The 25332-nt window shown below is 39.4% G+C and overlaps 1 protein-coding gene across 2 annotated transcripts in view; it reads right to left on the minus strand.

Moving 5' to 3' along the window:
* Positions 1-213: 213 nt before the first annotated feature.
* The window catches only part of edar (ectodysplasin A receptor), a 34694-nt gene continuing 9575 nt past the window's right edge, over positions 214-25332 (minus strand). For both annotated transcript variants that reach the window (XM_082509423.1, XM_082509422.1), the window contains exons 2-12: positions 22780-22851; positions 19845-19964; positions 16241-16422; positions 13945-14030; positions 10551-10628; positions 10304-10429; positions 10130-10204; positions 7432-7504; positions 3626-3953; positions 3459-3522; positions 214-3061 (exon numbers count right to left, since the gene is read on the minus strand). In XM_082509423.1, coding sequence (XP_082365549.1) covers positions 2676-3061; positions 3459-3522; positions 3626-3953; positions 7432-7504; positions 10130-10204; positions 10304-10429; positions 10551-10628; positions 13945-14030; positions 16241-16422; positions 19845-19964; positions 22780-22827 — 1566 coding nt within the window. In that variant the 5' untranslated portion in view covers positions 22828-22851 and the 3' untranslated portion in view covers positions 214-2675. The remainder of the gene's footprint in view (positions 3062-3458; positions 3523-3625; positions 3954-7431; positions 7505-10129; positions 10205-10303; positions 10430-10550; positions 10629-13944; positions 14031-16240; positions 16423-19844; positions 19965-22779; positions 22852-25332) is intronic.

Below are 25332 nucleotides of genomic sequence, written 5' to 3' on the forward strand. Positions count from 1 at the left end.
CCCCTGGACAGGCTGCTAGTCTATGAAGGGTCCAACATACCAGGCAAAAGCACAAAATACACATTCATCCAACATATACTGTGATCACAAGTATACTGCGCCCTATAGCTCGGTTATAAATAACCATCTACCTTCAAATCTGGTTTCATTCTCCTGAGTTCTGAACGCTGCATAAGGACAAACCAATAAATACACAAACAGATTAAAATACCATGCCATTTCAGCCATACATCTTTAATAAGATATAGTTTATGTACAATAATAAGTTATATATACAGCGACACTTTGGTTCTGTAAAAGAGTTTGTGTGTTTTTACATGCTCTACTATACTGCATGTGCTACTGAGGTAAGTAATTCATGTTTGGCTTCTGCTTGTTATTATGTCAGCATATTACATGTCATACAAAATTTGTCTTAAAACAGGCTGCACTTCAGTCCACTGACTCACTATTTTTTTTTCTTTTTAAAAATCTATCAACAGCATATTACAATTCAAAAAGAATATTTGTGAACTGAAGTGGATTTGATGATGACAGTCAAGCTCTAATAAAGCAGTACATTTAATTGTAAGCTTTAAATCAAGAACAAGCAGATTCTGGAGTCATACTTGATAAGCATAAATGTAAATAAATTTAAAATAATGGAGTCCAGCTCCAGGTTGGCATGTAAAATGGGAACAACGAGCTTTAGGAAAGAAAAAAGTCTGTGCTTATCAGTCATGGCAGATTACCCAGACAACATCAGGTATCAGATGAAGATCCGCTCCATTCCCGAGAAATGAGATCAAAGCCAGTTTCGGCACTGCGTGGTTAAGTTTGGAAGCTTAAATTCTGCAGGAAGCAGCAGAGTCAACCTACAGCATGTTAACTGTTAACATCACTTATAATGGACTTCAGGGGATCATTAAAATGCAGGTCTTTAAAAAGGTTCAATCAGATGCTTAACAGACCCACAGTTTATTTACTGTACGTACAGCACCTAAGTGGCTTCAGCTGCTTTCCAGAACTCACACAACTGCATGCTGATCTTGTTTGCTATATTGGTCCCATCGGGGAGAGGCGAGCTATAATCCTGTGTGTGAGCATGACTGAGCTAACCACAAGAGCTGAATAAGACCAGACGTTATAGGACACAACTGTAGTGCTACCTCCACCGCAACCGACTGCACCGTCTCACCGTTGACAGCGCAGCAACCCCGGAGGCATTTAGTCATTCCTCTGGCCTGGCACTGCTCTTTTTAATGCAGTGATTTTATAGCTTTTCCACTGGGCTTTCAGTGGTTAAGTGTCCCTAAATGCTTAATTAGGTGCTGGAAATCACAGGCACTTTACACCCGCTCTGTAAACCGCAACACTTCAGCCTATTAGGGGCATGGGGAGCCACACGCCAAATAATTAGGGCTGGCGGCAGCACTAGACCACAGTATTGGGGTATAAGATGGAAGAGGGCGAATATTTGAGGTGGAGGGGGGTCAGAGAATGGGTCATTGCTAAGGAAGTACGTGAAGTAAGAGAGTATGTGAGAGATGTGTGTTAAACTTGTAGGCGGTGGACTGCGGACGCACGTGCTTAGATGGAGTACAGGCAGCGGAGTAGTGTTCATTCAGTGTATGGGATTAAAGCTGAAACACTGAACACACCACCTAAAACGAGTCCATGTGTTTTGGGGGTTTTCTTTTTTTTTTGTGAGGTGCTTGGTTGAACTTTTCCATACACAACATCTGCTTGTGATCAGTGTTTCCACATTTACCACACATATGTTAATCAATGAATAAATCCGGTCGGTGTTTTAAAGTAAACAAGAGTGCAAAGTCAACCCAAAACTGATCCTCCAGAATAAAAATATCACAATCCACTCTAGCACACTGTTGTGTGTTTGCTGGTGACTCCACGGTTTAGGGAGAGACGCCAGGGCGTCCACAAACTTCCAGAGTTCGCAAGCAGGTTTACCAAATGTAAGCCGAGCTGAGCTGAAGGATGTTTTCCACTCAGACACAATGACTGCTCTAATCAGCCGTTTTTCCTGTTTTAAGACATGACTGAGTTATGAATGTTCGCTCATGCTGCGGTCACACCAGATCGCTTTCTGTATATGGATGCAAACGTCTGGTTATGTCACTGCGGCAAGGCTTTGGTGAGAAACTTAAGTGAGTGAGCCAGTAGGAAGGCATCCTCAGTCTGCCACTTTCCAGTGACTTTCCATTAGCATGCCATTTCATCTTTTCCTGGTGATTTCTTAAAAAAAATGTTTAGGAAAAAAAAGAACTGTGCATCCAGCGCACAGGCTTTCCACATGATTTTTTACTAAAGTGTTGCATTTATGAAAGTCAAGAATCTATCAAAATGGGAGCTAATTCTGATTCTTATATTCTTGCAAAAGAGAAATTATTTGAAATGGCAAACTTGAGGTTAATGTGAATCTGAGGCCTTTGATTTTGCTCTCTCTTTCAAACACTTTGAAAGAGAGAAAGTGTTTTTCAAACTATTAGCTTTTATACATAAAAGAAAAAAAGGATTGTGGACACTAAAGTCCATCGACATTCTTCATCTAATGGGGTAACGTGTGTATTTAAATGTGCTTTCCTCCTTGTCAGAGCAGTAAATGTCCGTACATACATGTGTACTGTAAGGCAATCAAGTCTCTAAGTCTCTTATGTTTCTGCTTCACTTCTTATTTAAACACTGGCGCAGCGATGGGATGGAGATGGGCAGGGAGAAGGACACACTAACTGGCTGTGAAAACTGCCAATTCCCTGCCGTCCAGCCACTGCTGCCCCCTCGCTACTGCCCAGCACATCTGCACAGAGCGACTCCACGGCATCCAGCCTTTCGATCTGCACCAGGCGAGTAAGTAGGTCGGGGATGCTGTAGCCCGCCGTGCTAACTCTCTCGAAGAGCTGCAGGCCGTCGCTCATGCCGCCGATCTCGTCGCGCTTCAGTCCAAAACTCTCAGCCAGGTGCCTCCAAGTCTTCACCACGGCGGCGTCGCTGCTGTAGGAGGAGCTCAGCATGCGGCTGGCCTTCTCCAGGCAGTCAAAGGGAAGCTCTGTGGGGCTGAGGCCTGGGTAGAGACAAATAAGCTTGTTTCAAAACTTTCATTCAAAGGTTCAGTGGACCTGTAGATGCCATTAACCCCTTAAAACCTATTTTATCATATCGGTTTTTATGAGTTTTTGAGACTTTTACATAATCAGTGTGATATTTATTTCCTCTCAAATATCTGATAAATTGCACAATTAATTTTTAAGCAATAAATTGCAAAAAAAATACAGAAAGTATGGCACAAAAAACTCATATATATAAATTAATATTGAATTATTTTTTTGTTATTTAGCTTTATTTTATGGAGTAGAGTTCGAGGGTCACAGGTTGTCACCAGAAAACTGTGAAACCATCCCACATGTTGTTGATGATAAAACTTGTTACAGAGGATATTTTCCTCTAAGTGACAGATTTACCCTCAGTCGCATTGCAGGCTCTGGCATACAGATCTAGAATCTTTTTCCTCCGACTCTGTAGCATCTGTGAATTAGAAAAAAAAAACGTTATCCCAAGATGATACTTAACTGAGAATCTGTTCATAATCAGATTTTTTTTCTCCACTATAAAGGCCTCGTCTTCCTACCCCTGGGGTTTTATTGTTGTTGTTGATCCCATTCACACTGCTGATGTGGTTGCTGCTTGCGATGCGGTTGACATTGTTCATGTGGTTGGGACTCGGGATGTTAGTCTGACTGGCTGCGATGCCTGGGGTGCCATTGCATACGCGGCCACGGTCCAAGAGCCCCAGGGAGAGCAGGCAGAGGTCGGGTTTGTTGCCTAGGTTGACCAGGCACAGGTTAGGGTCGAGGTTAGTGGTCTCTGCCGAGCCCTGCTTTTCTGTTCCCGCCTCCTCGTCGCTGTCGATGCTGCGGCTCAACAGCTGCTCATTTTCTGAAGATGCATCATTTTCACTGCAAATATAAACACATACGTAAGTATGCATACATAGGTCGATGATACTCATATTTGCAGGTATTTAAAATGTGAGTATATGGTATGCAGTCGCAAGACCACAGTCAGCAGTCCTCAGTGGATTAGAAGCGGGCACCTCTAAGCTACAGAGGTGTCCACCAACACCTCAATGCCTTAATAATAAACACAAATGCAGTTTGCTTAAGGTGTACAAAGTTTAAAGGGTTAACCCACCTCACTAGTTCCTGGTGAGGATTAGTTATTTCTGTGAACTTCAGAGACAGTGATTGGTGGATTTATTTACCTGCGGGCAGTTCTATTTCTCAATTTCTAGTCTCTATGACTTTTTCTGGCATGCCTTACTTCAGAGGTGAAGGAAAGTTCACTGCCTCACCACCATGCAGTGTTTTTAGCGATCAGTAATCATAAAACATTTTTATTTAATAAATGGAAAATCAGCTATTTGTTTTGAATTTTCCCTAAAAAAAAAAAATCACATTTATTCAACTTAATTTCACCTACTCTGCCTCATCCCGCCGAATTGCTCTATAGCAAGCTGCTGTTCTTTTTATTTAATGACATAATAAATAAGATAAGGTAAATGTACTGAGCTGCCCTAGCTGTAGCTGGGTATGCCAAGTAAACTGGCGACTGCACGTTTACACTTGAACGCTGCTTTTCACGCATAAAAAGCCACTCTTTTGTTGCAGTCAGAGCAATTCTGCCCTGCCTGCTGTAACACTATTACATTAACATGCAAATGGTGACAACTAACACCCAAAGAATGACTTTTGTCTTTGCAAACGTAGCAGGAATCAGAGAAGAATGCTGTTTTGTTGCTGATGTTTCTAAGCAGTTCCTGTGATTGACTGAAATAAGCAGGGCATTTTAAAATATGATACTATGTAATATCATTTTAATACCGCTCCTCTCCCTCTTTCTCTCTCTGCTCTGGATTTTCTCGCAAAAGCGCTTTTTTTTGACAGAGATACTTACAGAATGCCATTGTTTCGATGTCCTGGACTCATCTTCTAAACACACACACACACACACACACACACAACATGGCATTGTTTCCCAGACATCTTACACCCACTCTGGCAGCTAATGCAGTGAGTTAGCACATCCTCTGGCATGCTGCTGTACCACACTATTTATGCTGTGGAGTGTGTGTGTGCATATGTGTGGCTCTTTTATTCTCTAATTTACACCCGTCTCAGTATTATCAATCTAAGCGTGCTGACTACGAGCACTGTAACATCTGAACACAGTGCTTCATTGTAACTTTGCGTGCAGTACTGTATGCTTTATGCACATTAGCCACCAGCAGCACTGTCCTCACATGCGGAACAAGATGTAGGTGAAAGAGGAAGGTAAGAAAACTGTCGTTCTTTTGTTGTCTGCCAGGACATGATTTTACCTGGTGGTGGTTTAAGATGAGGCCTGGAATAAATACCCCTATCCCGCTTAACAACTACCCTCTCTGTTTGTCTCTCAGTATTTGCCAGACTTCAGGGCTCATCTGTAGCCCTCACATCCCCCTCCAAACCCACCTCCTTTGCCTTCTCCAAAGCCACATAATGGCTTTCTACTAAATTAAAAAAAAAGACAAAGAAAAACCAGAAATGAATGTGTTTTGAACACTACACATATGTGTATGTATATACAGGACAAAACTGCAGTGACTTGTTTTGTGGTCGCTTAATTATGGGCACGTTCCAGAATACTGATTAAAGATTCTCTTTGTTGAGTCTACGGCACCAAATACAAATGCAAACGCACACATTAGTATACACAAACATATAACGCACATTCAGAGAGTGTCGCCTCTTCATTGGGTACACATGTGAAATCTAATGAATCTGCATTTGCCATAAAGTAAAAATTTATGAAAGTAAAAAAGTAATTCTACTTCGTGTGGTTAAGAAAGTCACAGTGGGTGTGCCTAACAGTGAGTGGACATATACATTATTAGCGATACATTTAGCACAGTTATCCTGAAGTCACCAACATTTGCACATTTCATCTATGGATAGTGTTACGCTTGGAAGATAAAAGTATTTTGGTTTGAAGACCACACACAAGTTTGTTCATTTACAATTTAGGAGTAAATGGGTTGGCAGTTATTCTTTCATACCTTATTATTCCTTTTTTGAACTTATTTTCCTAAATGTGATAATTTTTCTGCTTATGTCCACTGGATATGTTTGGCTTCTATAACCTCAGTATAATAAAATTACAAGACCCTTTTTGCTGTTTTATAGAAATTTCATACAGTAAAAAAAGTCAATAAACATTCAGCAGATCCATTTAAACTCATTTGTCTAATCATTATTGTAATTAATAATGTATTTAAAATACTATCGCTGCCAACTTTCTTAGTTTCATGTTGCTAGTACCAGATTGGACCCTCTTCTGCCTTCAGAACTGCTTTAATACTTTGCATAGATTCAACAAGCTGTTTGAAACATTCAGAGACTTCGGCCCATCTTGACAGGCCAGCATGCAGTTGCTGCAAATTTTCAGCTTTTTTCAGTCCGTGATATGAATCTCGTGTTCGACCACATCCCAAGGATGCTCTATTGGATTGAGATCTGGTGACTTTAGAGATGATCTGAGTGCAGTGAACTCATTGTCATGTTTAACACAAGTTTGAGACTATTTGTGATATGTTACCGCGCTTCTAGCGGCCATCAGGATATAGGTACACCATGGTACTTCTGCTGCTGTAATTCCTCTGCTTCAAGACTTGACATGTGGATTCACAGATGCTCTTCTGCATACTTTGGTTTTAACAAGTAGTTATTTGAGTTACCGTTGCCTTCCTGTCAGCTCGAAGCAGTCAGGCGATTTTCCTCTCTGGCATCAAAAACTCATTTTCAGCCAGAGAGATGCCACTCACTGAATATTTTTCTTTTTCAGACCATTCTCTGCAAAAATCTAGAGATGCTTGTGTAGGAAAATCCAAGTAGATGAGCAATTTCTGAACTACTCACACTAATCCATCTAGCATCAACAGCCACGCCACCTTCAAAGTCACTTAAATGACCTTTCTTCCCCGTTCTGATGCTCAGTTTGAACATCAACAGCTTGTCTTGACCATGTCTAAATCCCTAAATCCATTTAGTTGCTGCCATGTGATTGATTGATTGTACTGTAGCAGATTTTCTATTATAGCCTTGGTTATAAAGATCTCACTGGATAAAATAAAGTCTTTTGTTTATCGCCTTGATCTAAATCCCTAAAATCATGCACGTGTGTGTGGAACCCTTCATCTTTTGCAGACCCAGTGTAGCTGAGCTCATAACAAGCTGCATGTCAGTTCTTACCGGATCACGCTTTCAGTTTTTTGCTGCCTAAAACTTTAAGCTGCCTGGATTTTTTTTTACCAGCAATCACAGAGAAGCTTTTCATTTTGTCTGAACCTATTTGTGCACTCAGGCTGAAGTAGGCCAGTGAGTCAGACTCTTCTCTCACCTTTTCACAGTCTTCTGAGGAGGAGCTTTCAGTTTGTCGAACTCATCTTTCTCTGAGAATATCACCACATTGTCTGCGACAACAAAAGAGAGAGCGCACAGGATTACTGGTGTTTTCAGAATAAGAAAACCAAGAGACACACAGAAAACCTCAGTGACCATAAGACATCAAGTGTGCTACAGTACATGGTGTCGAGACACATTATTCACCAAACAAACCCAAAAATATCATCGACAAAAATTCGTTACGAACACACAAGTGATCCACAAGCCCCAAACTAAAAAGAAAAGCGCACCAATCCACTTTTGTCAGCTTTTTTTGACTGCATCAAACGAGCAATTTTTAATCCACATTGGCATCAATTAGAATATAAATATGAACATGGGTTCCTGAGGCTAAAAGCTTTTTTTCCTTAAAACGGAACTGCACTTGGAGTAATACATAAAAATGATTACAGCGGATATTATATTAAATTACACTTACATCATGGACACTGATAGGGATAGACAGCATAATGAGTGAATACCAAAGTGGAACAAGCCCTGTGTGTGTGTGTGTGTGTGTGTGTGTGTGTGTGTGTGTGTGTGTGTGTGTGTGTGTGTGTGTGTGTGTGTGTGTGTGTGTGTAAGGGTGTGTGTGAAATAAAGCGCCTGTGTCTTTCATCTTGGAGCCTTATTAAGTCAGTGTCTACATGAGTGGCAGATAGCACCGGTAGAGCTCCAAGCAATGGGCTTGTCTCCCAAATACACACACCAGTCATCCAGAGTGCATTCACAGACTCGCACTGACCCAGCCAATTACAATAACCCAAAATTAACTAACAATGAAGACATTTAGCTTTAATGACTCTCTAACCACTTTTTTTTTCTTTTTTAACCTATCACGTCTTAAGTTTTAATGTGTCTGTGGCCAGTGATACAGTAACTGTGTGAGTGTGTGTGTGTTCTCATTTACACCACATGTAAGTGGTTATTCAGCCAGTCTGGGATTGAAATCGAACAGAGCATCATTGTCATGAAAAACGGCGCCTAAAGCAACGTATGACTTCGTCTCTAGAAGCTTTTGCATTCCACCATGATGTATTCATCACGCTGCACGTCTATCAGCCTACACACACACACACACACACATAAAGTGTAAAAGCACACAGCTGCATTTGAAAACATAACGCTCCAAATTGTATGTGTGCACATAAATACAGCAGAGTATTAACATTTATACAGGATTCTATTAGATCTGATGAGATGATACAGTTTGTTTGATGACACATGGTCAGCACTGCACTGGTTGCAGGACAGATTTTAACATGTGTCCTATAATTCACATGTGGAAGCTGCTCCAAGCGCTCTTCAAATACAAGGAAACACTTTTTTTTCTTCTTCAGTATGTAATGGTTGCAGAACAGACTGCAATGTCTAACTTCAATCAAAAAGAAAAATCATTATCAGCTGAGCCCAGAGCGCTTCAATAAAGCTTTGGGTAATACATGTGTGGACACCTTGTCCAAAGATAACATTCGGTGTTTGGTTTGACAAAGCCAGTCACTCATTTACCTGAATTAAGGTTTGTAAGGGTTTTTTTCTGCAGGATTTAGTGCTGCCGCGTGGTTTCTATTCATACTTCCGCTGACTGCTGAACGCATTCGTGTCATCGCAACTATTTTTTGAGTCATCTTATAGTCTTTAAAGCTAAGAGTGGAAAAAATGCTAATTAGAGTTGCTCTTGTTTCTCTAATCATGTACATTTGTGTGTCTTTGTGCTATTTGAAGCGCGCTTTTTAAGTTTGATTTAACTTTATCGAGTATATATTTTGTGGGCTAAGCTTTTGAAAATGTGCAACATGTGAGGGGAGTTTATGGAAACATGGTAATGATCAGTTAGTGACTGTCGGCCTGTTTACTTTTACAGATATGAAAACAATGAGAAAGTTAGAGAAGAAAAACAGATGGTCGGCGCATAAACAACCCCTAATGTCACAAAGTAAATGTATGCTCGTAGTTATTTTGTTTCTACCCTTCAGGACAGGGAACTATCCTCTTGTAATAGATTGTGGAAGAAATATCTTGTGGTATATTAGCTTATAATTGCGTCTATATTAACTAAGTACTCTGAATGATGCCGGTAACTGCAGCTACTTTTCTTCTTAAGCACAGCTGACGTTGGTTTTAAGAACAAAAAGAAAAGGGGGGAAAAAAGCACCAACTTTATGTGGCCTTAGAGTTGAAAGCCAAATTTGTGGCACATATGCTTGAAGTGGAGAGTTCCTCACTGGCTTCCTAGTATCCTAGTTATTAAAAACATGTATTGAACACATGTATTGTATTTGTATTTTTCTGCCTTAAAATGTCAACTTGTTTGACTTGTTTTCAATCCAAGCCATTATCCAATTAAAACAAAGAAAGAAAGAGAGAGCGAGAGAGGATACGCAAGATGGGGTCAAAAGTGTGTCTGCATCTTTACACATGGCCAAAAATGTGGAAAATGTTACAGTTGTTTATGCAAGTATATTACTCATATTTCCCATAAACATCGCAATGTATAATCAAAACCATTATAAGGGTCATAAGCGGGATACTAGCACACATGTAAACAAATTAATTGTTTTTTACTACCAATTATGAGAGTGGAAAAAAAACATCTCAAACAATAATAACAGTGTTCGTGTCATTAATTGTAGAGTGTGCGCAGCCTGTCTCACCAGGGACGTCTTTCTTGTCTTCCTGTTTGTTGGTCTGAGCCTCCACTGCTTTCACAACCTGTCCGGAGCAGCACGCTGCCAAAAAACACACGCGCTCATTATAAATATCACAAAAAACGCAAACATCTACTTTTCAGATGAGATTTTGCGCGCGTGTTTGTTTATTCGTCTCACCCTGGCCATTCGGTTTGGCCTTCAGGATGTAAAACATGATGATGAGAACAATGGCGATGGCCATGATGAAAATGGTCGACATGGCGATAATGAGAGCTGTTGCCAGGTGACCCTGTCCGTGGGAATCTGAAAGATGGAGGCAATGATGTAAAGTTATGTGTTGTGAGAAACGAGAGAGAGAAAGAGAAAGAATGGATGATTGATGAGACAGAGGATGATATTTGCGTTTGTGTGTATTTGTGTATACCTTTAATTACAGAAGGGAACACAGTTGTGCTACCACTGTGAAATATTGTTTTTTCTTTCGGTTTGTTGGTTTGCATGCCTGGGAAACAAACACAAACACACACAGAGACAGGCTGAGTGTCGTAATTCAGTCTACTTCGTTAACTGCGGCTATAACACACACATTCTCGTTTATGGATAATTTGGAGTTCACGTCCATCGCCACGCATTTCAACACACGTGACCCGGAAATCACATTACTTCAAGTATTCAGTGAAAACTAAACAAATTCAATTCATTTTTATTTAGATAAAAACAACAAATCACATTAGTCACCTAAAGGCACTTTAGACTTTAGGTGTATTAGAATCCTTTCACCATTTGTGGGTGGCTTTTGTTACCTAATGTCTGTCTTCAGGCTTTATGCTAAGTTGAAATAACTTAATTAATAATTTAATATTTAAACTTCCTATTTAAATATTGAGGATCAAGCAAAGAAATGGTGACTGGTGAGGCCTGCATCCCCATAAATGAGTAAATGTTTCAGATTTCTCCAAAAAGGGAGGTACCCCAGATGCTTCATGGTATGGACATTGGTTATTGGCAAAGTTTGCATCCCATCATTCACTACTGGCAGTGTGTTAGCTTTGGCCTTGCATTTTATTGACCTCAAAAGCAATGCACTGGATCATTCTCCAAACTCTAACATTTCACAAAAGAAAATCATCTGCGCTAGGAGCAGTAAAACTTTATTTCTTTCAGACCTTCTCCCGCTGCAGTAAACAAACTGTTACATTGGGCAGGGTGGACACAAAGCAGTAACTCTCTGTCCAGATTTCCCTCTGTTTCCTATCTGTCCTGCTCTTTTCGCCTCCTCTCACTGTGACTCTTTCTGGATTATTCATCAGCTGCTTTTCCTCTTTCCTAATGGAGCCGTAAACTCATGGCAGCTCATAAATCAACTCTTTTAATCAGTCTTTCCTTTCACCGAGCTGATATACTATAGACCTTGTTGGCATTTGGCTTGCCACTTCCCATGGTCTCAGAGCCTCATATCAACACACACATACACAAACACAGACACATGCACACACGCAGATTGCAGTGTCCTGTGATTGAAGTTATTAACGTGAGGTATCTGTTTAGACTCTCTGGATAAGGATATGAGCCTGATCTGGAATTCTCTTTAGCGTCTTGTGGTTTAATCTCTTAATCATGTCTCGGAGTCTGAACCCAGGCTGAAAAACTGATAATTTCGCTGGGCGATCTGACTGCTTAGGTCCCAACAAACTAAGAAGAGCAGAATTACCCAGCAGTGTGTGAGGTGACACCTCTTACAGCAGAGTTGGCAAAAAAGATTAACATTATGATCCCTGTTGACACTGGAAATGCCATCTTTTTATTTTTAGTGCATTTATGCTCACTTGAGAAACGGCACACAGAAATCAAAAGGTGACCGAAGAAATTGAGCAACGTCTACAGACTCATCAGCAGCCTGCCAAAGGGTAGCATCAGCGCAAGCACAAACATGCTAATCATCTTTTTTTTTCTTCTTTTTTTTTTTCTCATACCCGCCAAAGTTTTAATTATCGCACACACAGAGCGAGGCAGGAGCCAGGGTAATTTACAGATTACATGGCAAGTGTCAGCCTGCCTTCACCTTAAGCAAAGAGAACTCCCAGCTTTCGTATTTACTGTTGGGGGCACATTATTTTTGAAGACCTCATTCAAAGGGATGTAATTAAATTGTGCATGATTTAAAATGTAGGGAAAAATTCATCCAGTCTAAACAACCTAACTCCAGGAAGCCACACTGCATGATTTACATTCATGTCAGGTTTGTTAAAGACTTGATTTATTTGCTTTTTAAACTGATTTGGTATCCCAAACATATCTTAGAGTTATGGTTAAAATCTTTAAAGTAGAAGGGCATTTGGAGGCCAGTGCCTTGTCTTGAAATATAAAAGAATGATCTGGATCGGCACCAACATTTAATGGGTTCTTCCTTTGGCCATGCTTCAGCTTCTCTGAGTTTAATAAAGCCGAGCCGGTATTTTTTTGCATAATATTGCTGAAAGAGAAGCCACAACATCAAAACTTAGATCCACCTTGGCTGAAGCATAACAAGTAGGAAGGTTTAGGAAATACGCAGTTGGTAACCCTTTTACAGTCATCCATACTATAAAAAGCTGAGCTACAGGAGTTTATCAATCCCCCTATCTAACGAAAGGTATTTTCCAGTCTTCAAAATGAGGAGAAATGCAAAATGTTTAAATGAAAAGGGTTTTAAATGAGATTTAATACTTGCTATATTTGCCATTTCTTTGTAGTATTCACATCACTTTATCTTATCTTATTTGCATTGCTTTACAACATCACTCAATCACTCATTTCCATGCCTGGGAGAGACAATTAGGTTGCTGTTGAAAATCAAGTGCTTATCCTTACACACAGAAACAAGCACAACATACACACACACACACTTCACACCCTCTTCTCTGCAGGCCCAGGCTGCTTTTTGGGGTTTCAATCTTTCAAAACACGCTCATTAAATATGACACAATAAAAATTGTTTCCGACTCAAAGGGGATTTTGAGCAATGATGGGACAATGAATATCGTTTGCTTAGCAGGATGTACCAGCCAGGGTCACAAACGCAGTTCAGATCCTGCTGATGTTCTGATCTGCCACATCTGGATGAACACATGGGGGGCAAAGCAGAACTGCAAACGTCTTCAGCACTGCTCATCATTAGAAACACACTAGCACTGTTGAAAGTTTGCAAAAAGGAAAACAACCCACAAGAGACTCTGTGACAATTGTACAATGAAAAAGCAATTAATCTGCTTGCATATCACAACACATCACACATCCACTACACAGCAACTATGCCTCCAATTCAGGACGGTCAAACAAACAAGAAGATGTGACTGCTCAAGATTTATGCGCCGTGTTGCAAGTCTCAAGAAATGTCTGTGATTGCAGCAACAGTTTGCACACACACACACTCACACACAAACATATATAGCATATAGTGTCAGGTAAGCAGAATAACCAGTGAGGCAACGATGTTATTGATAAGCAGCCAAACAGCCCTGTGGAGCCAGAGAAGCACTGATCCGGGGGGGGAGTGGGCGTACAACTTCCTTGTATCCATCAGAGAGTCTGGCAGAACTCAACACAACCTCTGACCTTTAATTGTTTCCTTAAATGGAGCACAGGCTTACGGCAGACATCTGCTTTTCCACTGTCATATTGTACTTCCTTTCATTTAGGAAAAAAAAACTTTAATGTTTGGTAGCTTTTATAGTTGTTGTATGCATGGATAGAAAAAATTTAGAGTTGGGAGATAACATTTAAAAAAAATGCGTGAAAACAAATGGAGCAAAAATTAAGAAAAAAGTAGCTAAACTTACATTCTTTGGTGTTGCGTGGTGCGTTTTGGCAGGAATGGCAAACCATCCAATAGGGCTTTTCTGACCTGTTCCCCAACCTGTAATACCTGGAAAACACAAAGTGTCTTTAGCAAAGGCAGCAAGAGAAAAACTAAATAGAGAAATCACATAATGTATGAAACGCAAGACTTTCAGACACAACCGGGTTTCAAGACACTTATAAGTTCAACACGATTCAAAAGTATGTGGAAGCAGCGAAGGTTAAAAGTTTGAATCTGTGAGGATATGTACATAATTGATGCCTTGAGGGCACGAAGCGTGGCTTGGTACAGATTTATGAAGTTATGAAGCGTCTGTGGGGGGAAAGAAGAGAGGAAGGTAGTGTATCATTTGTGCTTCAGGGCACAAGTGAAATATCTGAATAAATACACATGATTGCAGATAATTAAGTAATGGTTTAATATAGAACACATATATGAGGTCTTCGCTGTGCAGACACATAAGGAGACATCTGATTCGATGTTTGTAATGGACTTTAAATATAACCGTAACAGCAAACTCAGTCCAACAGTTCATGAGAATAAAAAAATGGCATCTTATTCACTTATGATGAGCAGTTTTTTTTCAATACATGACAGTCAATAAAGAATTGATTGATTTATTTATTAACAGAATAATAATTATTATACTGGAAAAACACCACAAATTATAAATTTTTTAGCAGGTCTTATTGGGATTTGGTGCTTTTCAAATTAAATTTGAAAATTAGAAGACAGCAGATCATCATCCAGGCGATGACAGGATGAGATGATTTCAACATTAGACTCCTTGTGATAGTGTGGGATGTTTCTTAAAAAATCCCCTAATTATGAATTTCCTACCTACTATATAATATATCGCTATATTGCCCACATGTAACCAAAAAAATGTTTCCAATGAAATATGATTGAATAGAAAAAAAAAACAAAAAAATAAACTCAAGCAATTTATCGGCGGCGACACAACATGATTGATGATGCAAAGGGCAAATAAGGAAGAGGGAGGAGAGGAAGGTCTGGCAACATTTAAAAGCCCCTTATTGACTTAATATTTATGTGGCATGGGGTTGCAAAGACAACTGCCATGTGCAAATTGAAAAGTGCAAGATTTAGTGTGTATTCATACAAAGCGAGAGGATGTATGAAACCGAATGGAGCACGGCAGCCTATTCACATGCTAAATAATGCATCCGAGTGCGAATCATATTAAAAATGCATGCTGTACAGTAAATCGACGCTTGAGTAGAACATCCATTCAGGACGTAATCAGCCGTGTCTGTTTGCCTAAAGATGAGTTGTCATAAATATCCTTCTTTGGCAGAATTAACTGGCATCCATAGCAAAGTTATCCATCTCTGTAAATTTATCAGGAGACAGCAGTATACGGCTGCGATGTGTACAATTAGACTGAATGAGTCATCTGGGAAATGTTGATCTTACCAACTAAAATAACCACGTCTGTTGTATCTGCCTTGATCAGATTAAGTACCTTGTTAAGAAAAAAACAAAACAAAGCAAAAAAAAAAGTCTCTTTAAAAAAGTCACATGCTTATTTTATTTTCATAAGATCTGTACTTTTCTTTTTCAGACTGCACGTGACTACTCTTTTATGTCTTTTGTGTGTCAGGCTGCTTTTAAATGTACTTTATGGAGTTCTGATCACAATTAGTCCTACAAAGCACCTGGATCCATTCTTTCTTCTTCTTGTGTCTGCATGCAAAGGGCGATTTGTTCGAGTGATGTCATTGGTTTTACACCAGTCAGTGTTCTATAGGTGGCAGTAGTGTGCCAAGAAATGCAGGAATGCATCAGGAAAAGGTAAAAAGAACTTAGAAACTAAGCAGCTAAAACTGGAGGCAAACAAATGTTCGAGTCATTTTTAAATATAACATTGAGCCAGATGTTTTAAGGCTTAAGCACCTGTTTTTCTTATGGGACACGTATTTACAAGGACATGTAAGAAGACGCACCAGGAAAAAAGTGACAGTTCACATGTCATTTGCGTATTTAAAAGGCTACAAAGGCTATTTTTTTATTGACACACTACCTTATTATTATAATGCAAAGTGAATAACAGATGGGTGAAGCTGACCATAATGACATGGAAATTCATCGCATGCATTTGTCTTATTTACCATTTAACATTGATTAAGTAACTGAAGCCAATGAAAAACACTGAGTATATTTTAATCGTTCAATGATTCTTTGTGTGATCATTTAAAAGGTGTCCTGCATTGTGTGTTAAATGGCTGTTGCCTCTGCTTGTTAGTGTGCTTTACCCAGGTAAACAGGGTCCACACTCTGCGTCGCGTTCGGGAGTTCCTGGTATGTGAACAGTGGCACTGTAAAGCGCATGACAGTCTGTGTGACGTTTGCAGATCTCATATTTCCCTCCGGAGTATTTTCCCTTTGGGCACAACACGCAGGTAAAGCCTTCATCCTTCACACCATGACCGCAGGTCTGCGAAGCACACACAAAGACATTTTTTATAAAGAGACGTTTTCAGTTTTATGATCAATTATTAAATCAAAAAAACAAATGAATACAATTTACAGATCACTGACATTCCAACTGTGACGTGGACACACACATTATAAAACAGTGATGTGTTTCTCTGTTCTGAGACAATCTGACATTACTTTTTCAAAAGACAAGAGGAAAATCAGATTTTTCGCTGCGCATGCTTTTCAATGACTGGTGTTGTTTAAGATGACTGGTATGTTTTCAAGCATCCATCTCCTCCCATCTCCACATGGTAATTCCTCTCAGTTAGGAGGCCAAACAGGCCACACGCAAACACACACATGTAAAAACACATCAACCTCTTTCTCTTTTTCGCTCCTTTCATCTTTCATTTCCCTCCCACTTTCATCTGTCTATTAAAAAAAGCCTATGCCTCTTAGCTTTAGGCTACAGCAGGCTGACTCTTACAGAAATCTAATATTCTCTCCCTTCTTTTTTTGACGTCCGTGAGTCTCGGTGTGATTGTTTGATATAAAACCGTGCTGGGTTATCGGCAGGATCTTGTCGCTTTGAGTTAAAGCTCTCGTTGGATCATTTATACTCAAGATTACAGTGACTCAAATCTTCTCCAGAATGATTAAGAACTCGTTCCTTTGAAAAGCAAATTGATGCCTTTTTGAATCTTGCTTATTATAGGAGTTATGGAGGTGAGTGAAACTCAGATAGTTATGCTTGTATTATAATACTTGACCGTGAAGAGAAATAAAGGCGATTACCTCAGACTTGCAGTGCATATTATTCATCAAACGCTGGGGTTACAAGGGACCATAATCACAATACACAATACAAGATGCAATCTGATGTAAAACTTCTGTACTTCTTCACTTCCTCAATCTTTCCTCCCCCCACCAACCCTTCCACCAAAATCAGAAATGTAAGGGTGGGCTGTTAACTAGCCTGGAAATCTGCATACAAGATGTGCACTGAAATAGGTCTTCAATATCTCTCTGCACTGTGTGGAGTCTTGCATAGTGTCTGTGCGAGTGTGTGCGGGCATGTACTTTTTGGAGTCTCTGTTTTGAGCAAGAACTTTCTGGTTATACTGTGATTAAGACACACATGTACATGAAACATGTCAGGGAAACAGAAGAACAAGTGACAGACTGTTCCAGACTGTGGCACCTAAAGGATCAGAGTGCAAAGAGGGCTTTCATGTCACTGATGAAACTACTCGAGGTTTACATTCAAATGGCTGCAATACTCCTTGATTATCAGACTGAGCTTCCCATCAGGTGGAGAAAGAGGAGAAAGATCATTTGATTTCACCAGCTGCTTTATAGAAGTTTCTGTTAACATGCGGAAACACAAAGCAGGAATGAGGAAAGCACCAGAGGAGAGAACTAAGATAGAAACAAAGGGTTTAGTGCACTGTGATCACTTCCATGCAAATGTGTAATTGTGGGTTTTTTTGTCTGCCTTTGGGGATCATTAAAATACTTGCTTTTTCTGTGATCTTGTTTTTTAAGCTCTTTAAATACAGAATGCACTACAACATCCATCCAGCTGCTGCTAATTTTGCCCGTCCAGCGCTGAGTCTAGAGTGCCGAGCGTTTTTTTTGTCAATTTTAATAGGCTGCTGTGGTTAAAAACTGCCACTGAGCAGTCAGAGGGAACCTGCAGTATTGGGTGGTTTGTCCGTTCATAACATCATGCCTAATTTGAGGTGAGTCGCATTCAGCTGGAAAAACAGTGACGCCACATAATTCAGTGCGCCGGTACAAATCAGATCCTGAGGACATTGTCAGTCAAATTCACCGTTGCATCCACGCAGCCCTTATAAAGCAAGACAGTTTGAACTGTTAGTCTTAATTAACAATACCTAGAGGGTGTTTTAACATTTTATATTCATTTTTTTAGTCGGGTTTATGTCATTTATTTTATTTTCAGCAGCATAAAATATGAGACAAAACAGTGTGCCATGTTTTCTGTTTTTGATAAAAAGGTTCTTCTAAAATTCATTCTGTTTTGTAAAATCCGTATCTATATCAATATAATTTATAACTCTTACTACTATGCAAATTTAGATTTAAATTGCACTTATACAGCACTTTTCTCCTTTATTTGAGCTCTCAAAAGGCTTTCTTACAAGCTACATTCACACACACACACACACACACCTACACAAGTGTTTTTTTTGTCTAAGAGCTTTTAACTTAACATTTATACATTCAAACACCGGGGGCAACTCAGGGCTCAGTGTCTTGCCCAGGGATACTTCCGCTTGCAGACTAGAGGAGCCATGGATCACATGACCGACATTCCAATCAATAGATGACCCACAGCTGCTTTAAAGGACATCGACTTTAGATAAGTAGTTGGAGAAGTTGGATTTTTCTTTCTATGTTTTGATCAAATGATTTAAGCATTATTCATGCAGGTTAATGAGCCCAGAGAATCCAGCTTCTACTGAACAGACACATGTATACGCACAAATATATATATAAAAGTAAATTCTAATAAAGGGTCTGCTCAAAATATTAAATAAATGCAGCATATAGATTTCCTGTTTATGCACAAGAATTCTACAAATGTTGAAAAATATCATTGCTTTTTTACCACACAATAATGTAGTTGGTCTCACTACTGCTTGAAGTCAAGGGTGCTACCTGAGCAAAGCATGCAAGAGGCCAAATTTATGACTTATTGGGAATTCTGGATATTTGCCAGCTCTGTTTGGAAACGGGTGCCTCACAATGTCTTTGTGCTATCTACCTGGCAGGATAAAGACCATACACTGTTCTGCTTTGACTAAGTAGGACACTTGCGTTCCCATAAGCAGCTCCACCAGTAATACTGAGAAAAGTTTAAAGATGTAGAGCATGTGTGAAAACAGCTTGTAATTCATTCTGTTCACCCTTGAGTGCAGCTGTCTCTCTCAAGCGGGTGTGGCACCCCTAGGTGCCCACTGAAGCATTTACCTGCACTTTGTTTGCTTTGGCTGTTGGCAGACTGACTGACGAGGGCTAAATCACTATGTGACTACTGCAAGCCATTCACTGTAATGCATGCCTTCACGTTGAAGTCAATGATAGCAATAAATCATAAAGAAATTGTTCATTTAAATTAAGGCACCCTTCACCGTGCAGCTATGTGTGCGTGCTGTGTATTTGTATATATGCGTATGTGTTGGAATGCATGGATTGTGGGTGGTCTAAGCAAAACTGACACCTACATTCAAAAAGTCCGTTTTTTCTTCAGTTTTTGACGGTCTTAGTTTGATGATGATTCGCTACTGCATTTCCTTCACTCGTGCTGTCAGTTGATTCCAACAGTTGATTTCAAAATGTACTCAGATAGTGTAAAAATTTTACGACTTAAATTAACATTTTTTATGTATGAGTGCATGCATGCATTCTCACCATATATGGCTCATGTCCTGGCTGGCACTGAGGGCAGGCCTGGCAGCTGTTACTGGTCTGGTTGAAGAACTCATTCTGTCCACAGATGTTATATTCTGCACTAGCAAACACACAACACACCTGGAGGAAGAGAAAGAGAGTCAGAAACATATAATAACTTGTGAAAACAGAAATGACAGATACATACTACTGCTGACAGACTCCCTGTGCAAGACATGTTTGCAACCGGCAAAAAGATTAAAGGCACTGCTGCTTAATAGATCCAGATCGACGCCTAATCTAACAGATTTATCACACGGCTAATATTACTTATTTGCTGATCTATCAGTAGTGGAATTTGTAATTTCCAATAAATCATAATCAGGAGAAACACTCTTCAACTATGTTACAAGTGTTGACATTGCATAGTTTGTCTACCAGAGGGCACTCTGCAAGTTTCCCAATACTAACAGTTCGTTAGCTTCATAGCATAAGTGCCTAAGTCATTGACTTAGTCAAATGACTTAGGCAATTATGCTATGAAGCTAACGAGTTGTGTTTGGAAATACAACAACCAGCTTATTCAAGCAAAAACAGATCAGTAAACAAACAGCTACACTGTTGTAGTTGTTTATTTACTTAATCATCCAATATTTTGGACTATCAGATATTTAAATCACCTAATATTGGTATTGGTATTTGCCTTAAACATCATTTTTTAATTCTTATTATCATAGTTTAAGTTCTGGAAAAGCAGATACTCCAGTTTCGCCACAAAGAAATGGCTGATGATATATATAGGGCCTACATCCATCTTTCATTTTATTTATAGAGTCTATAAATAAAGTTAAACATCCATGAATCAGCATCTTCACTTTAACTGGAAATAAACAAGCAGCAAATAAAACAAACATGTTGACTTCTTTGTCTGCAATAGCTCAGATGGAGACCATCGTTAGCTGTCCTCATGTCAAACAAGAGTTTGCATGATCCCATCAATTGAATGTGTGTGTATTTGTTTGTGGTTGTGTTACTCATCTTGTTTAGACATAAATATATCTGCACAGTAACTCATTAACCTCAATCGCTGAAGTGTGAGGTGAAGACCTGGTTTAGACCTTTCAGGTGTAGGTTAGGGTTGCATGAAGAAAAGTTGTGGTATTGGTTAAGATTTGGAAATGAACGCAAGTCAGTATAACATCCTCTAAAATGTGAAAATGTGACGGTGTAGCCTATGTGTCTTTGTGCCGTGTCACTGTGGCTCACTGTAATAAGTAGCAGCTGGTATTTATAGCTTTACCAGCACACTTTGTCCTTTTCCAAACAAACAAACTGACTTTTAAAAATCATTTGCAGTCCAGAAAATGATGGAGTGAAAGTAAATGAGTGCATGACTGTGCATGACTGTGCAAGTTTCTCCATCTTCTCTCTATTGTTTAATAACATCTCCCACTCACTGTATTCTCCCTAATAACCATCTCATGTCAGCAGAGATAAGGCACCATTTAAATAAATATACATCTACACCACGAGTGTGTTTATGTGTCTAGATATTCAGTATTTGACTGCATATATTATCTCATACCAGATATTTGGTGAGTCAAACCAGATCCTCCAGATTAGCTTGCAATAGTTCACAGGTTAAGTAGTGCTTCCAGTGATGAGTAAATTAAAACTGGTGGATTTAAAATGTTTAGTTTGAAACTGAAATCCTTCGTTTAAGAGCTAGTGTGGAGTCACTGAGAGCAATCACTTTCTGCAAGAGACATTTAGATATTGTCTTTCTTTGTGTCTTTATTCATTTAACAGTTACAACACATGCTAATCGACATCAAGATACCAAAAATATTTAAAGATTTAAAGATGCCAGATTTGATCAAAACTGCTGTTTTACATCTGGTTTCCCAGGGAAAGTCGCATAAAAAAAGAGATTCAGCAAAAACAGATATTAATACCTCATCAGAGAGAAATTCGTTTCAAATGGTCACAGACCTGGTTTCCCATCAGCTTCTTTAAGATGAGCTTTAAATGTGGGATAAGTAGAGTGCTCGTTTATTGTCATTAGTAAGCTGTTCTATTTACTTCCCTTTACTAACAGCACAGATTGTCCAACTGCAGTGCGCAAAGAAAAGCTTTTCTTTGCAAGCTCCTTTGACTACGATGACCTGGATGACTGAGAACCTTCACAGACGAACAGATGAGTCGCCCCCTGCTGGCCTTGCAAGTGTATGCATGTTTAAAGCACATCGGCTTTCAATTTTTTTCAATGCAACTGATGTATTTAAAAAGCATTTAAAGCAAGATGACGCATTCTTTAACGTCTAATAATTATCTCAGCCTATAGAATTAAAATTTAGCAGAAAGTAAGGGGACTGCAAATAATATAGTGCTAGTATCCATCACTTCTATAATCATCAAAAGGGTGCTATGTTGTATGACAGTAGCCGAGAAGTATACTGTCTGTCATTCTGGGAAAGAGGTTAAGATGAGAGTGTGTGTCAGAAGACTGCCAGTAGGTTTCAACATCAAAACAAGCTGAGAATCTCCAGATTGTAAGACAGATTATAAAGATATCTGTTCTATAAAAACTCCAAGGTTCACTAATTGGTACAAGTGCTGAAGAGTTATGCAAGCTGCTGGCACATAAAACCACAAAGTCTGTTTTTTTCCTGTGCCAAATGTGGAGTTTATTATGGCTGCGAGCCATACTGCTGGACCAATATGGGTTTCTGAGGGGTCAGCATCAAAAACAAGATGACGAAGTTAAATTAAAGCTACTGCTTTATGATTTCAGAAGAAAAGAAGAAAAAAGTAAAGAGAAGAGCAGAGGAATACAAACAGCCAAAGATAAGGGGTGGAGAGGGGGAGTAAGTGATGTATGAAGATATGCAAGGGAGAAGATTTTATCAAATATAAGGTAAAATAAGCGGATATGAGGCAGGAGAGGAAAACTTACCAATAACGAGGACAGAAAGATCGACTTCTTCTCCCTCCTTTCTGACATTTTTGTGTGTTCTTCCTGGGAGAGCTGAGAGAAAGACAGGTTGTTAATTCGAATTATATTCATGCAAACATTCCAGCATTCAGACTCCTGCACAAAACTTCAATCATAAAACAGCATTGTTATGAATCTCAGCATCCTGCCGACAGCAGTGCTGTCAGTGGGGATATTGTGTGTCTGTGTGTGTGTAAGTGTCGGTGTGGCCCAAATGACTTCACTCTCATGCTGATAGCACGTCACACCAAGAGCAAGTAATAGCAACAGAACAGCCCATGGCATTCTTCTGACTCATAACTACAAGCACACATCACCGTTGGCTAACCTCTGCTTCAATAAAGGTTGGTGATATCACTTAACAACATTTAATTATACGCCTATTTCTTTGTTATGTCTCTGTCACGTTAGGTTAGAAATTTTCTCCAAACCTCAACCTCAGCTGAAACGCGAGTAAAAACATATTTCAAGCTTAGTTTCACACTGATGGCTGCCACTTAATAGTGCAACTAATATTTAATGCTAACCTGGTATGGAACCAGGGTGGAAAAAGTTGGCTTGCAGTAGGGTGTAAATCCCCAGAGTAATGTAGTCGATCAGTAGGTAATAAATCAATTTGATGTTTCTAATTCAGTTTATAGTTCTGCTAAGCACAGGTTAAAGGAGAAGGAAAACACTTAAAATAAAATGCCTAGGATCCATTTTCAAATCATACTTCCACAGCTACTGCGATCATTAAGTTGACATTAGGTAAACAGCAATTTTACATTTTGTGATTGTTTCTGCAAACACGCTAAAATATTCTTTACCTCGCTGCTAAACGGTTTAATGACAAGCTAACGCGAAAACGAAGAGTTTGCAAAGGTCGGGAAAGCTATAAAATCCCGGACGAAGAGAAAGCTTGTTTAGTTTGGTTTTTGTGAAATGACAGCTGTGTTTGGATATAAGGTTGTTGATAGCAGCACTTCATAAAACATGTGTGTATTCCCCCTTAATGTGCCAGAAATTAATCTGCTGTGTGGTATTGTTTGATTGCTTGTTTATTTCTTGGAAATGCAAGCGTTTCCAAGAAAGTGTCTCTGATTTTAGTCACTGTATGTTTGTCCTGCACTGAGTATACAGCATTTCTGTGTGTGTGTGTGTGTGGCTGTCTGTGTCTATGTTTAAATACCATTCACTGATATATTTTGCTTGTAACATTAAATTACTAAATTATTATTAAGTCATTAGTTTATCACTGTCAACGGGGAACTAAATACATATGTCTCCGAGTAACTCAGCTGGCTGGGATCCGTTCTAATTATTATTATTATTATTATTTCTACCTTGCTAGTCCGTCATGGCATAGATTCAACAAGGTGCTGGAAACATTCCCCAGAGATTTTGGTCCATACTGACTTAATAGCATCACTTAGCTGCTGACGTTTTGTCACAAATTTGAGTACAGTGAACTCGTTGTCAGACTGAGATGATTTCAGCTTTGTGACATGGTGTGTTATCCTGCTGGATAACAGGCATCAGATAATAGATACAGTCATTTTTCTGCCTGTTTATAACGGGTCATGACACACACTAAATACTGGATGACACATCATTATGCAAACGAACAGATTTTTTTTTTGTACTTTCAAGTCACAATTTCCGGTGTATCTGTGGCTCAGTACAGTTAACATTTTTTTTCTTCCTGCAATATAAAATTAAATAACATTTTTGTTTGAAGAATCCACAAAAATCCCAACATGTTTGAATCCTGATTATATGGTCATCAGCTATCAAAAGAACATTATACAAAAAAGTACGTGACCTCATTAAAATCGGTCATTAAAATCAATTTCATATTGTTCTATGATATCTTTTTAAGTATGGATCAGTTTAACAGTCATCAAGATGCATTCATGGAAATTAACAACAGCGCTGTCTTGTAGCAGGACTGGCTTTCATCATCCATCAAGGCAATGACTCCCCGACATGTACCAGTAGTTTTAGCTGCCTAAATCAGAAAACCAGCAAACACATGCACTGACACTTTGATAAAAACGTGTTTTACCGTTTTAACCGGTGTGGCCCCAGGTCAGATCAGATCAGTTTTGCACACTGACGGCTGAACTTTAAATCCATCTGAACTTGTCGAGAGTATCAAAGTATTTTTGTGTATGTGTCAGTGTGTCTGAGAGACAAAAAAAGGAAGAGACCACAATTACCTGAGGTCACAATCTGTCTGCTGCCTGGCTCCAAACCTCTAAATTCATTCTTCCCTGTCTCACACTTGACTAAAAACCTTCTGATCTTCAACGATGGCTAATTCTACAAACCCAGAGGTTTGATCTTGCTTAATTACAGCATCCACATACACGCACATGCACACACGCACATGAACACACATATACGGGGGCTATAAATGCGCACAATTCGCTTTTAAGGGCAGAACAGGCTTAATTGCACAAGTACTTGTGGTAAGACCACAACCGGTGTGTGTGTGTGTGTGTGTGTGTGTGTGTGTGTGTGTGTGTGTGT

This window comes from Aulonocara stuartgranti, assembly GCF_965226115.1.
Source record: "Aulonocara stuartgranti genome assembly, chromosome: 16".
NCBI classification, from domain to species: Eukaryota; Metazoa; Chordata; class Actinopteri; order Cichliformes; family Cichlidae; genus Aulonocara; species Aulonocara stuartgranti.